This window comes from Apodemus sylvaticus, chromosome 10 (genome assembly GCF_947179515.1).
Source record: "Apodemus sylvaticus chromosome 10, mApoSyl1.1, whole genome shotgun sequence".
In the NCBI taxonomy this organism is placed as follows: domain Eukaryota; kingdom Metazoa; phylum Chordata; class Mammalia; order Rodentia; family Muridae; genus Apodemus; species Apodemus sylvaticus.
The window spans coordinates 109,987,175-110,001,523 of record NC_067481.1 but is presented as its reverse complement, the minus strand read 5'-3'; the positions used below and the strand labels follow the sequence as shown (position 1 = coordinate 110,001,523).

At 38.1% G+C, this 14,349-nt stretch overlaps 1 protein-coding gene across 6 annotated transcripts in view; it reads right to left on the bottom strand.

Moving 5' to 3' along the window:
- The window catches only part of LOC127695224 (eukaryotic translation initiation factor 5A-2-like), a 170,161-nt gene that overhangs the window by 39,952 nt on the left and 115,860 nt on the right, over positions 1-14,349 (bottom strand). For 4 of the 6 annotated variants that reach the window (XR_007979919.1, XM_052197208.1, XM_052197207.1 and 1 more), the window contains one exon: positions 6,107-6,232. Coding sequence is in view for 4 of the 6 variants with exons in the window: in XM_052197208.1 (XP_052053168.1) it covers positions 6,107-6,232 (126 nt within the window). In the remaining 2 variants the exon portion in view is untranslated. Of the gene's footprint in view, positions 1-4,535; positions 4,641-6,106; positions 6,233-12,670; positions 12,719-14,349 lie in introns of those variants that run through there. The other 2 variants (XR_007979920.1, XM_052197211.1) reach the window with 2 other exon arrangements.

Below are 14,349 nucleotides of genomic sequence, written 5' to 3'. Positions count from 1 at the left end.
TAATTCCTAAAATCAGTTAAAAAAAAAGTAAAAGCTTCATTATAACAACAGACACCAGTCCAAAGAGTTAGCTATATATAAACATGCTAAAGTACAAACCTTGAATGTTTATGTTTTTTTATTATGTTTAAAACCATTTTTTAATAAATTTTAGAACATAAAATTCTGACTCCTATAGAAAGTCCCAAAATATGTTATGTGAACTTGCCATCCATTTCCATAGGGAAATGTAGAACCTTGATGCTTTTCTAGCCAGTAAGAGACTTGAATTGTTTTTTAGAGACTCAGGTCCATCTCCTGAGGCTTTCCATTGGCTCAACATTCTGTAGATTACAGAATAACCCTCTGAAATCCTTTGTATCCAAGTTATTTACAACTAGGCCATGGGGATAAACATCGTTTTCACAATTATTGCTTTCTTCCTGATTCAAAGTCATGTACTTCAGATTAGGGGATCACAAATCTGAAAGGTCACGTGACGCTCCTCACAGTCCCTGAGACTGAGAGTTAGGCTGTGTACACTGAGAGGTCCACCAAGGAGCTCTCAAGGTCCTGAAGAAACTGTAGAACTAGGAGTAACTAACTCTTCTTCATAACACACAGCAGTAACACACACACACACACACATACACACATACAACTCTGAAATACTTTTACAACAGTAACATAAGACCAGGAGAGTGGACAAGGTAAGCAGCTCTGGAAATAACTAATGATGTTTTAACACTTACAATGTTTTTATTTATTTATTTATTTATTTATTTATTTATTTATTTATTTATTTAAAAAAAAACCTGTACTATTAACATGCCATCAGTATACTCAACTGGCTTCAAATTCTAAATCCTAAATGTTAATTTTAAAAAATAGTTTAAATTCAATTTACAGATGCTACAATTACACATTTGTTTTTATCTGGTATTTATCAAACATTTCACCAGTCATGCTTCTAATAATATTTTTTAAAGTTAAGCATATATACTAACCCTGCACTAACTGCACACTTTGGATAGTAATTAAAAGTTGTAATTACAGGAAATTCATACTTTTAAAAACCTTTTTGCACATAACGACACACTGTGCATGTACCCTCAATGAGATCCAATTAGTTACAAAGAATTTGCATTTCAGTTAGTGTAGGATAACAAGACTACAGAGAGGTGCAGTGCAATCCCACCAACAGAGGAAGGCAGTGTGTTCTTTCCTGTTCGCTCTGTAAGCAGTAATTCCCACAAGTGATTGCTTAGAATGTTACTATCTTTTTAATATTTTGTAGTGAGGTGAATTTGGGTCTTTTATTTTCTCAAAAATTACACAGTGATGGAAAAGTTAGTCACAGTTACTGACTACTGACAGGCCAAAGAATGCTCTTTTGCATATACTTTTGGAATAAACTAGTTTATTTATTATGTTGCTTTTTGTTTGTTTGTTTATGGGAATATAACCCATCATTTCTTTATATATATTACAATTATTTTTTTTTAAAGACAGAGTATCATCATGTAGCCCTGGCTGGCCTGGAACTCACTTTATTGACCAGGTTGATTTCGAAAGATCTGCCTGCCTCTGCCTCTCCAGTGCTAGGATTAAGGGTGTGCTCCACCATACCCAACTTTACTTTTCTTCACTGGATTTAATTTCTTCAAAACACAGGGCTTTCTTAAGGTCATTCTGTGACTGGGAACATAGCAGCTATATAAAGGTCGTGGTTCTGTGCTAAGAAACTCAGGCCCTGCACTAAGAAAGCACTTGAAGGCTTTCTTTCTTTCTCTCTCTCTCTCCCTCCCTCTCTCTCTCTCTCTCTTTCTTTTTTTTCAGTTTTTTTCCTCCCTAGCTAGGGCTACAACGTAAATCCTGAACAAATATAAAATAAATGTATGGCTTGAGCACACAGTTTAAGAAGCATCCGCAGGACTACTGACAGCTTACAGAACCGCACCTGTGACTCCCTGAGCTCAGTTCTCTCGCTGTTAGCAGACTCTGTAATCTGTAATGACAGTGTACTGGCCTTTGCTCTTCCTTCAGTCACAATTTACTTCCAAAGCTTGGTTAAGTACAGACCTGGGTTAAAGATCAGTGGTTTTTCATGTGACACATGCTGGTATTTATCTAATGGCTTGTCAAGACAAAACTGTCCCTGTTCTTGCCAAAATAATAAAAATGATGCTTCACATCGCATGACAATCAGCACTTCCTCATGGTGGGACAGCTCGAGCTTTCTGTAACTCATCTATTTTACAGAAAAAATATTGCTAACTGGCTATCCACTCTCAGTGTACAGAATCAGGTTGCCATCCTCAAATCTCTTTCCTTCTCAGAACTCTAAGGCAACCTGTAAACTAGTCACTAATGACATGCGACCTTAACATATAAAGGAATGCTGAAGCTCAGGTTCCTAATGCATTAAGGCACATAACTTAATATATGCAAATTATGCAGGAGCAGCAGGCTGGTCTCAGTCACAGAGGTGGGGCAGGCAACTGAGGAAATGTCATTTTTCTTGAGAACGAAGTGTAGGACTTGCTTTGCAACATCTGTTGGTCTGTGTGGAATGCTAACAGATGTGTTAAGTGGGAAAAAAGGAGAAAGAACTAATGAAGGAAAACTCCTCTGAACAGATATTTCCCTCACTTCCATACTCCTAAGGAAGAAGGTTGACAGTCACCCTTTCCCCTAGTGAAGCCTGCCACCCTTTCCCCTTGTGAAGCCTGACACCCCTACTTTATTGTGCCATTTCTTTTCAGACACAAAGTTAAGGAGGAACAAATTTGGTTCAATATAAAGAATAGGAAAAAGTAAAGCTAATAATAATTTCAATTTTAAATTTTAAATAATAATTTCAATTTTAAATTTTAATTTCCACTTTTTTGTTTGCTTTATAATTGTATAGTTATCTATGTTTATACAATTTGATGAGAGGACAGTAAAATATTTGTTTCCCTTAACACATATAAACCCAAACATAATGAGGACACAAGCACATCTATGTGCACTCTGTGGAGAAAAGAAGAAATGACATTTAAAAGTACTTCTTAAGATCAAGAGCTGCTTGGTTGATAATGTTGTTCATTTGAAATGTAAATAAGTAAAATAACCAAAAAAGATCATAAAAATAAAAAATGATAAATAAAAGATCAAGATCTGAATTATCTTTTCGGTTTTGTTTGGTTGTTACAGGTGTTTTTGTTTGTGCTTTGTATCGTTTTATTTTTGAGACAGGGTTTTTTCCACATAGCTCTGACTGTCCTGGAACTTACTATGTAGCTCAGCCTGGCCTCAACTCGAACTCACAGAGATCTGCCTGCCTCTATGAATTATCTTCCTTAATGTAAAGATACTCATTGTTACAATTAAGATTCACCTAATATTTACACCTAAATCTTTGCTTTCCAACTGATTTCCAATTTCTTTCTTTCCATTTCGATCTCTGTAAGAGATGGACAACTGTGTCTCGATTGCCAATGTTCCCAAACAGTAACATCTGGTAATCATGGGTCCTCATGTTTAAATTTTAAGGAACCAGGAAAATTTTTCTTATTTAGCAATTGTTTTTCTTGTTTCAGTTTATTCGGTGACTGAGCTGTAAGTAGCAGATTGACATGTATGTAGCAGTCTTTAATTCAGGTTAAAAGGATGACGCATGGCAGGGGGTACATGGGGGTACATGGGGGTACATGGTGGTTCAGATTTTAATCCCAGCCCTTGGGAGGCAGAGGCAGGCAGACCTCTGTGAATCCCAGGCCACTTTGATCTCTATAGTGAGTTTCAAAGCAGATAGGAGTGAGATCCTATCCTCAAAAAGATATATGATTCATGCACGCCAACAACTAAATGTAACCAAGTGTCATATGTAAACGATCTAAACTACACAGTCTATTACTCTTTCTATTAAAATCTTTATGGTAAGAATTTAGGTTTAGAGTCCATGAATTAGCTAATTTAAAATTAGCTTAAAGGGTCTTTATGAAAAGGAGAAGAAAAATCTAAATTCATGTTATTATCTTTGATTGGCATCTCAATCCTTCTCCTCCAAGAGTCTGTGTTAGAATTCACTTGTTCCTTCATATTTATAATATTCATATATAACTATATATAAATGCCAGATGGCTTTGACAACCTAGTTGGACATTTCAACATATAGTAGCTTCAGCCAAAACAGCCCAAAGATTCTGAGGAATAAGACCATTGTTCAATTTTTAAGTAAGAGTACCCATGCCTTCATTTATAGTCAGCTTTCTGCCAAACCATTATAGACATACTAAATACTCAGATGTGAACTCACAGGAACACCAATCACATCAGTGCACGAGACATATATAACAGCTGCTATGCACTGAGAGAAGAAAATGGTGACCAATACTGACAGAGAAAACCTTATGCAGTAAAAATATCTTTATGTGACCAGAAAAGGAACACAAGCCCCTTAAACAAGGTTCGAGCTACTTCAGAGAGGGACATTAACATTCCCCTTAGGAAAATATTACCTAAACGCTTTACTGAAAAGGAGAAAATACTCCAATTGACACTTGTCTAACTTGCCTGAGATGCTGTGTCTGACACCCTAGTCAGGGCTGAGCGCCGGAATGCACTTCCAGGAAATGTTAAAAGGCTATAATCCATGGATGCAAAAGATCAGAAAATGGACAGATGTGGTTAGGTACAGTAGATCAGGTAGCTTACAAAATGCTAAGGAAATGAGAATCCCTTGGAATCAAGATTCACATTTCAAAAAAGCATCTTCAGTCAGTACAAATCTTATGCCTACAAAAGATCAAACATTTTCCTATTTTGTTTTGATCTAAAAAGTAAAAAAGCGACTTTAATTTTTTTGTGTGTACAAGCAGTGACAAAAGCTGTCTTACTATCACAAGCTTCAGTTGATGTCCTGTGAGAAAAATCTTCTGAAAGAATCAGTGGTATCTTTCCTTAAATGACTATGAGGATAAAAATAAAAAGCAAAAGCAAAAGACAAAAATCCAACAGGCTGGGGCATGGAAGTGCACTGGGGAATTACTTTCATATGACCACGAAAGTTGTGGGATTGTAAAGATAATATTAATGCTTTTATTTACTTCCTTCTAAAAACTGTAGCCTGAGATGCTGGCAGCTCTAGTAAAAATGTCACAGTAATAGTTTAAATTACTGTCAAGAAGGAAGATTGAGATTCACTTCTGCACAAGAAAACCCTGTTACAAGGCTCAATACACACAAACACACACAAACACACACATACATACATACATACAAACACATATACAAGTTCTCACAAACACACACACATACATACATAAATACACACAAACGCACACATACATGCACAAACACATGCACACATACTAACAAACACATATACAAGAACATACACACATATACATACATGCATACATACACAAACATACACAAGCCCTTACAAACTACTTAGACACAAAAACATGCTTACACACAAAATCATGCATATGCCCACACAAACATACATTTAAGTGAAAAACATTGATGCAAAGAAAATTTGTATGATTTCTGGATTGTTTTTCAAATTAAAAAAACTTAAATAGGAGAGTGGGGGCCTTTGGTGTAGGACCTCGGCTGGACGCAAGCAGGCAGGAAGCTTTTCACACACAACTGCACTGTCTGTCCATCAGCTGATGTCCTGGTTATGATCATCTTAGGGAAACTCATTAGTCTGCACGTGTATGTGTGTGTCTGTGTGTGTGTGTGTCTGTGTGTGTGTTACATATGTGTTACATTTCAATTCTCAAAGATTACTACCCTAACACATCCATTTTAAAAACAGTGACAATTAGAATAAATCTTCCCTAGAACTATGTGTAAAAAATGAAAAGGGGAAAAAGGGGATGAAATAAAAGAAGACACTTTATCACAATCAAAATCATTCGAATTATTGCCACAAAATTCTATTTCATGCAGTATCTTCAGAGGTTAAAAACTGTTGAGAAGCAAGTAAACACATTCATTTCCTAGCGTGCACATGAGTGTGAAAGACAGTAAGGGGGTGGAACAAAGAATAATTATGTGGGAACAAACCTCAATAGGACAGTCAGAGAATGTGAGCATATTTAAGTGACTTAAATAAGAAAGAACAACATACCTCAAGTTGAGATGGATCAACTCCACAGCATGGGACTTTAAAATGTGCTTGCCAGTCCTGGTCACCAAGCCTGCCTTCCGATTTGTAACTGAGGCAATTTGGAGGCGGGGAGGGCACAAAATGTGCCTGTTGAGAGATTAGAAGAGGAAATTTTATATAGTCTGCAGGCAGTATTTTACAGAAATCCTGGTTGCATCAAGATACTTTATCTTAAAAACTACAGATATAATATACTCCTCTGACCACTCAAACACTTGTAAAAAGAGTTAATTACTAAGGTGTATAGCAACCTACAGTTAAATATATGAACCATAAGAAAACAACAATGAGGAATAACAGAATAGCTCACTGAGGGGTGACAGGACAGGGGAGCCACTCAGGGCTTCTTGAGTGCAAGCCTGTGTGCTAAGAAGCCAAACCAGCATTGCACTTAAGATTCTTTCTTTAAGGAGGAACTGGACAGTCATGTGGGTATCTGACACCGGGGCTGCCAAACACAAGTTCTACCACTGAGCCACACTCCAGTCAATACCCCAACTTACTCCATTTTCTTCTACTAATCATCAAGAAAATCATTATAAAACTTTTTACTCACTGTTGAAGAACTATTTATCAAGCTTCACATACCAAGTACAGGAAGTTGTGGGGACACCAAAATAAGACATGATCCCTGCTCACAGGTTTATAATCTACTACAGAATAAAAGCCATGCGCTAAAACGACCTAACATAAATAGAGATAGTGTTAAGGCAAGCACAGTAGATCCTTATGATTTAGGGAGGGATGCCTTCCCACTGATATGTGAAAGAAGCATCTAAGCAAAGGCTGCCTTTGTTCTAGGCCCTGAGAGACCACCAATATTCCTCTAGAGAAGTGATCTAGATTCACTAGGGTGCAGGGAGGATGATGGATAAAGCAGTAATAAATGGGAAGATGCGTGGGTAATGGAACTATGGGTAAGAGTCCCACAGTCCACTCAGTTGCTATTCTGTTATCCACAAAGTCATCAACCAACTCTACAAAAAGACAACCTCAACACAGGGCAAATATTAATATTTTTAAAGAAAGTACATCTATGACAACACATTAAAACATAACTAAAAGGAAGCTAAGAGATCAATCAGGGAACTATTATAATAAACAGGTAAAATAAGCAGATAAGACTGATGAAAAAAAAAGCAAAACACAAAAGACACTGTGGGAATGAAATTAAAGCCCTAGGAATGACAGACAGGACATGTGTAAGGACATGGGACAGATAGCTCACTGGTTAAGAGCACGATGCTCTTGTGGAGAGCCCAAGTTAGTTTTCATGTTGGGTGGCTCACATCTGCCTGTAATCTTGTTAATTCCAACTCCAGGGGATCCAATGTCCTCTTCCAGCCTCTGTAGGCACTTGAATGTATGTGCACACACAAGCCCCCCTCCCAAGATGCAGACACATACACACGATTAAACATGTGGATCACAAGAGCCAGTGTGACACTAGGGATCTGGCTGGCAGCACTTTCTAGAGAAAGGAGAATACAGTTTAGCTCAGTCTGAGGAGCAAAGGAATGTGTAATTTGGGGCAGGAACAGTAAAATAACCTTGGGGTTTGAAAAGCTAGCAGGGTTTAAAGGAGTGTCCCTAGGAACAGACAGCTTGTTTTCCACTATGGGAGGTTTAAAAAGAAAAATCTAGAGTGAGCGAAGGGTACCAAGACAGTTAAGAGGATATTGAAGATCTAAGCCAGAGGGAAAATGATATAAAGGGTCCTAGGAGAGAATGTGGTAAGAACACAAATGAAAAGGTTCTCTGAAGAGAGGAAAAAAATCCCTCAGACACAAAGGAATGATATAGAAATTTTTCCCTGGTAAGAAATTCAGGCATTAAGGCCAGGCAGTGATGAATACCCCTTTAACCCCAGCACTCAGGAGGCAGAGGCAAGTAGATCTCTGAATTTGAAGCTAGCCTGGTCTACAGAGTGAGTTCTAGACAGCCATGGCTACCCAGAGAAACCCTGTCTCAACCCAACAAAAACAAAGAAATTCAGGAATTGGTGTGTGTGTGTGTGTGTGTGTGTGTGTGTGTGTGTGTGTGTGTGTAAATAGGACCTACTCCGTCTACTCAGTTGCTTGCATATACATGCTTTGAGGACCAGACACTTGGCATTGAATAACCAATGAGAGGGCATCTTCCATAGGGAAGACAACCTCTCTCAGCATCCCTTAGTTGTCTGTAGTTCTTATCTGAGGTTGGGGTCCCACGGGATTTCCCTCTTCCACTTTTCCCCCCTCATTGTCCTTGTTCAGGCCCTGCCATATTGTAACAATTAAAGAAGATGAGGCCAGAAACTTGAGAAGGAGCAAGGGTGGGCCATGGAAGTTGTTAGAGGAAGGAAAGGGAATGGAGAGAAATGATGTAATTATATTTTACTTAAAACAATAATAAATACACTTAATGTTTTTAAAAAGAAACACAGATATTACAACTCCAGTTAAGAGCACAAACTAGAGAACAACTGGAGAAGAGAAAAGGAACAGTATACTTAAAAAGGCACAATGAAGGTCAGAATCCATGAGTGGTGATCAGAAGACAGGTCAACTGCAGAGAGGGCTGCCCCTGAAAGTACTTAGGAAGTCTCCTCCCAGTCAAGACAATGTTGGCTTTAAGACAACGCATTGGGCTTAGTAGTTAAGAACATGTACAATTTTTTTTTTGCATGGGATCCAAGTTTAGTTCCCAGTACCTACATGAGATGGCTCACACCTGCTGTAACTATAGCTCCAGGGGATTTGATAATCAGGTGCATACATACATACATACATACATACATACATACGTATGTACATAGGTGCATTCGTTTTCTCTCTCTCTCTCTAAGATTTATTTATCTTTTAAAATTTAAAGAATTTTTTTTAAAGGCAGTGTAGTTAGGAGTTGGAAATACTGACACTGAAATCTGAAATACTGAAAACCAATAAAGGGTTCTGAATGCAGAGAGTAATGCCTTGCTCCAGAACATATAGCCCAGGAAAGAAACAGAACTTTGGGAACTATAGTGATCACATACATTCCCACACTGATGAGTTCATGTAAAAGAATTAAAATGCCAAGAATACATTTTAGACCAAATTATTTGATTTTTATTTATTCATAAACCCAATTCTAAATATATACAGAGCATTTTTTTTTTAAAAATGGCTGCAAGTTTACTCCTGGCTAAAGAAATTCCCCAAAGCAAATAAAAACTGGAAATATTTTGAACTATATCACATATATGATTTGAATTAAGGAGAGAGGAGATGTCTAAGAATATTGCTTCATTAGCAGACATGAGACAAAGCTGAGGAGGTAAGCCCCCCATCCCTTACTGCTGACTCCTACCTCCAGGCCCATGTGATCCAAAGTCACATCAACTCTCTACCCAATTAGTGAGGATTGCATTAGGAGAACTCAGCACTTTTAGTCCAGAATCCCTCTAGAGAAAAGATGAGTTCCATCACATGGCCAGTATCAACAGCCACTGAACAAATATCTCAGGGACATGGACAAAGACATTTATCTGCTGTGCTGGCAGCCACTACAACCAGCCTTCCTAACAGAGTCCTTTCTGTAAGGACCGCTGTCTAAGTGACCTGTCATATAGCTTTATAAAGAAGCATTAATACTGTGGGCCAAAATGAGATTGATCTTTGAGCTTCGTGGTCTCCTGTTGTCAACAGTGCATTATAAAACCAATACTAAATACTTTATAAACAAGTCTCCCTACAGTGTATTAGAGAAACAGTGCATATTTCATGCTCCATAGTTAGGTAGCCACATATCCATCAAGCTAATAAATTATTTATTAGATACCCCGAAGTGCAATAAGAGTCAATAAACTAACTTCTGAATACTTGTATGCAACTATTTCAATGGAAATTGTAACCTGGATGAGAAAACATTCTCACTAACAATGGCAGATGGAAGACCCTCTCTCAAGTATACCATTAGAAGGGAGCACATACCTTGAGAGAAAGAGAGAGAGAGAGAGAGAGAGAGAGAGAGAGAGAGAGAGAGAGAGAGAGAGAGAGAGAGAGAGAAATTCCTGTCTAGAAGATAATTTTTGTTACTGAACTTTAAGCGATACCCAACACCATACACATTTCTTCTGTTTGTATATACAGGCCTCTGATTCCCCCATCCTCAGGGAAATAATAATTGGTAGAAACATGTCTATCATACCTCAACTCAGATGACAGCTCCTACTAATGCTTTGCAGTTGTGATTTCAAAGAAACTATGCAATGCCTTGAGAGTGTATACAACAAGGTCTGTGATATACACGCAGTAAGGAATGCAGAAGTTATTAACCAAAGATTTAAAGGAACTTTAATTTATTTTTTCGTTTCTTTTTTTCTCCCCTTGTATTTTTGGTTAAAGCTGCCAAGCCCTTAGATACATGTGATGCAGTCCCCAATGCCCAGTCCAACATCACTAGACTAGAATTAATCAGTGGTTAATTCTACCATTTCTGAAAGAGGACCTTCTGTTCTGGAATGTATTCCAGCCCTTCAAAGAAAAAATTCCTTCAGCTGGGAGTTATTTCTCAAACTATCAGAGGCGTGGACCTCTGTGTAGTATTGCGGTGCCATGGTTTCACATGCTGGCCACATTAATAGTGAAGAGCAAGCATCTGTAACCCACAGCTGTGTGTGCTCCAGCCCCAAAGCACCCGCAGGGCCGGTGCCAATGCAAACCACTCTTCCCGTCCCACATCAGAACCACACTGGTTTTCTTCAGGAGCCAGAGACTCGAGATACAGTTCTGAAAATGTTTTTTTTGGTACTTTCCACTCACGTGATGGGTATGGACTGTCAAGAAGAATACTGTCAGGGTCACTGGCTCTTTCCTTCTCCCCACATCAAGTGGATAAGCTAGAAAGGGGAAAGTGAGGGGGGAGTGCAGTGGAGGACAGGCTCAATGAATAGCAGATACATGTATAAAATGTGCGTATATGCACAATGAATATATACAGTGAAAATATTTTTTTTCAGAGAAGGAAAAACAAAAGTTATAGTGTTGAAGTATCCTAAAAAGCCCCTGGGAAACAACCTAAACAGATAAACATACAGGGTTTTTTTCCCCCACAGTATTTTTATTTTTCTTCCTAATATCTTATAGTTTTATTCCTATAGGCAAGAGTTGTGAAGGTTGAAACACATTTTATGAGGGTTAGGTGAAAAAAGCAGAAATAAAGGAGGAGCATGAGAGGGATGAAAGTAATCTCAAAAGACACATCCCTGAGTCCTAGGCATCATGAAAGCGGATAGCAAAGCACAGACTGAGACTAACTTCTTTGTATTATTTTCGCTACTACAACCACTACTGCTAAGATGACTCTTCATATTAATGACTTTGGTATGTAGACAAACTATAAAAGATGCAGTCTCTGACCTCAAGTACTTATCGATGTCTGTGGGGATTTACCACTCCTGCTAGATTTACTTTCTTCTTCATACTCTAGCCCAGAGGAAGTGATCATCACTCAAGACTTGGAGCCTTTCCATGAGTGGGGCTTATATATGGCAAGGAGAAGGGGTATTTGCCCTTGGACACAGATGGTACTAGATCCAAAGCTCAGTGAGTCTGGTTTGCTTGCAGCAAAGAGAAAGACTAAAATTTCTTTTTAAAAAATGACAATGATCTAACTGAGCTTTATTAAAAAATCATAAAGTATAAAAGTACACAGTACTCAGTATTTTATCCTATCACGCACATGTATGCACTGAACTGGTATCATACAGCTATCTCCATATGACTCAGCAGCTTCTGCCATACAGCAGCCCATGTGCCATTTATTCACATTGCATGCCCAGCAGTCAACTGTGTATGTGGTTAGAACTCCAGCAAGGAGACGTTTTTTAAACATAGGATTGACTATCTGTAGAAGCTTTTACTTACTGACCAAATCACTTAACCCAAATTTTCTACCTCCAAATGGTAGTAGTAGAAGTAATTCATAGAATCATTGTGAAAACCAAATACTTTGGTTAATACAAAAGGTTTACCTAGTTTCTAGACATAGATACTCAACAAATATGAATCTCTCCCTCTCTCTCTCTCTCTCTCTCTCTCTCTCTCTCTCTCTCTCACACACACACACACACACACAGACACATATGCACAGTATGTGTGTGTGTGTGTGTATGTGTGTGTGTGTGTGTGTGTGTGTGTGTGTGTGTGTGTGTAGATTTCAAACTAGATGGCTTTGGGCATTTTTGTTTGGCCTGTGTTTTAATTAATGGCCAACATATAAAGTTCACATATAAAGGGTGAGTTAGACAGAGACAAAAGGTAAGTGTTGGGAAACTAAAGGTATAGCATAAATATTCCTTTTCAACAACTCTAAACTGGGGTGGAACAGAAGCTACTGTCTTTTTAGCAGGCACCCCTCCCCCACCAGTCTGTTCAACCATCACCTGTTTTCCTCATTTTGTTGTTTGCCTGGCTACTTGAGCCTTTCAAGTACTACATATGGAGAGTTCATTCCCACACACAAAGGAAAATGGTATTTAAACAAGGCTGGCCTTGAACTCACTGAGATCCACCTTCCTCTGCCTCCTGAGTGCTGGGATTAAAGGTGTGCACCACCATGCACAGCTCCACATGTTTTCCATTGCATTTTCTTTCAATCAATGGAAATCTTTTCTTTGAAAAATGAAGATGTGAATTCTGAACATGGGGAAAGAGCAGTGCAGAGCCTGGGTGTCTTAGCCTTTGTAATTTGAGGCATCCCGCGGGGAGGTTGGGGGTGACTAATTTAATATGATTGCTTTACAACCAAGGAAACTGAGGCTGAACACAAAATGAGTTGGTAACAGAACCAGGACCATTTTCTAGGCTTGGGTCTACCATATTGCTTTGACAGCAGAGTTTAAAGCAGTGGCCATATATTGAAAACTCATGGTATACCAGAGTTTCTCCTACTGACCTGACAAAACCAAATATTAAACTTTCAAGAAACTTCCCAGGCAAATTGTATTTAAACTGAGAACTTAAAATAGGTAAGATTGGAAGTCATCAACAGTTGGACAGATTCTAGCTCTTTGCATATAGCCCCATGAGCCAGACAATGAACTTTTCCAAGCACAAGCCCTGGTAGATACTCTGACTCGTGGCTAACTCCAGCACTGGGCATTCTATATACGGTGCTTAGAAAAAACAGTGTTTCCATGCCCTGCTTTCCAGAGATTGCAAAGCCAAGCCATATCCTAAGAGTTAAGGAAGAAAGCAAATATGTCCATTGGCTAAGATCACTCACTCTATAAGGCATAGTGACAAGTTACATAAAGATGGAATTGGTCAAAAATCCAGCAACTAGAATTCTTACCTTAATCATTATAAATAGACATTTATTGCATTCAGTGTTTACCTGCTGTATGCCAGATACTGTGAAAAGGATCAAAATTCCCCTACATACATTCCATTTTTCTTTTCATAAGCCTTATTATAAAAATGTAAATAAATAAAAACACTACATACCAGACCCAAAGCCTATGTAAGGTAATGAACTTATGTTCTGTTAGAACTGCAACTCAAAGTAGAATCTAGGATTTTTCATATTAAATTTTACTCTTTAAGTATTGAATATATTTTATGTATTCATCTAATAAAAAAAGCCCAAACTCTATGACAACATTTCAATCAGAAAAAACTACTCTGTTCCCTTAACTCATCAATGACCTGAAATCAATGACCACATCATTCCCTTGTGCTTAGCTTTTCTTCATGTTACAGGGTATCCACAAGTACATTTGTCAACATCTACACATACGTTAGTGACTTGATTCTGCATGAGAGAAAAGATGTGATTCATTTGTTTTTGAGGTCATGTGACCTTGCTTAATAATGTAGATTCTAAGTCCTATATATATTCTAATTTCTCTATTATATATATGTATATAATCTATATCAGTGTGTGTGTGTGTGTGTGTGTGTGTGTGTATTAGAGTAGATTAGTATCCATCCACTTGACCTGAGCGAGCAGGAACAGGGGTCCTTAATGACAAGGTGTTGAGTGAAAGACCAGGGATAAGGAATAAAGAAGATGAGAACAACGATGACAAAGGCTATAGTTAGGACCAGGAGCTCTTCTATAACCCTATGATGCAGTCCAAGCAAGTTTACTAAGAAGTACAGTATTTGAGATACTATTTGTAGCCAAAGTCTGATCATGTTGACAGAGAGAACAAGAGATACCTCATATGTATGTGTGTG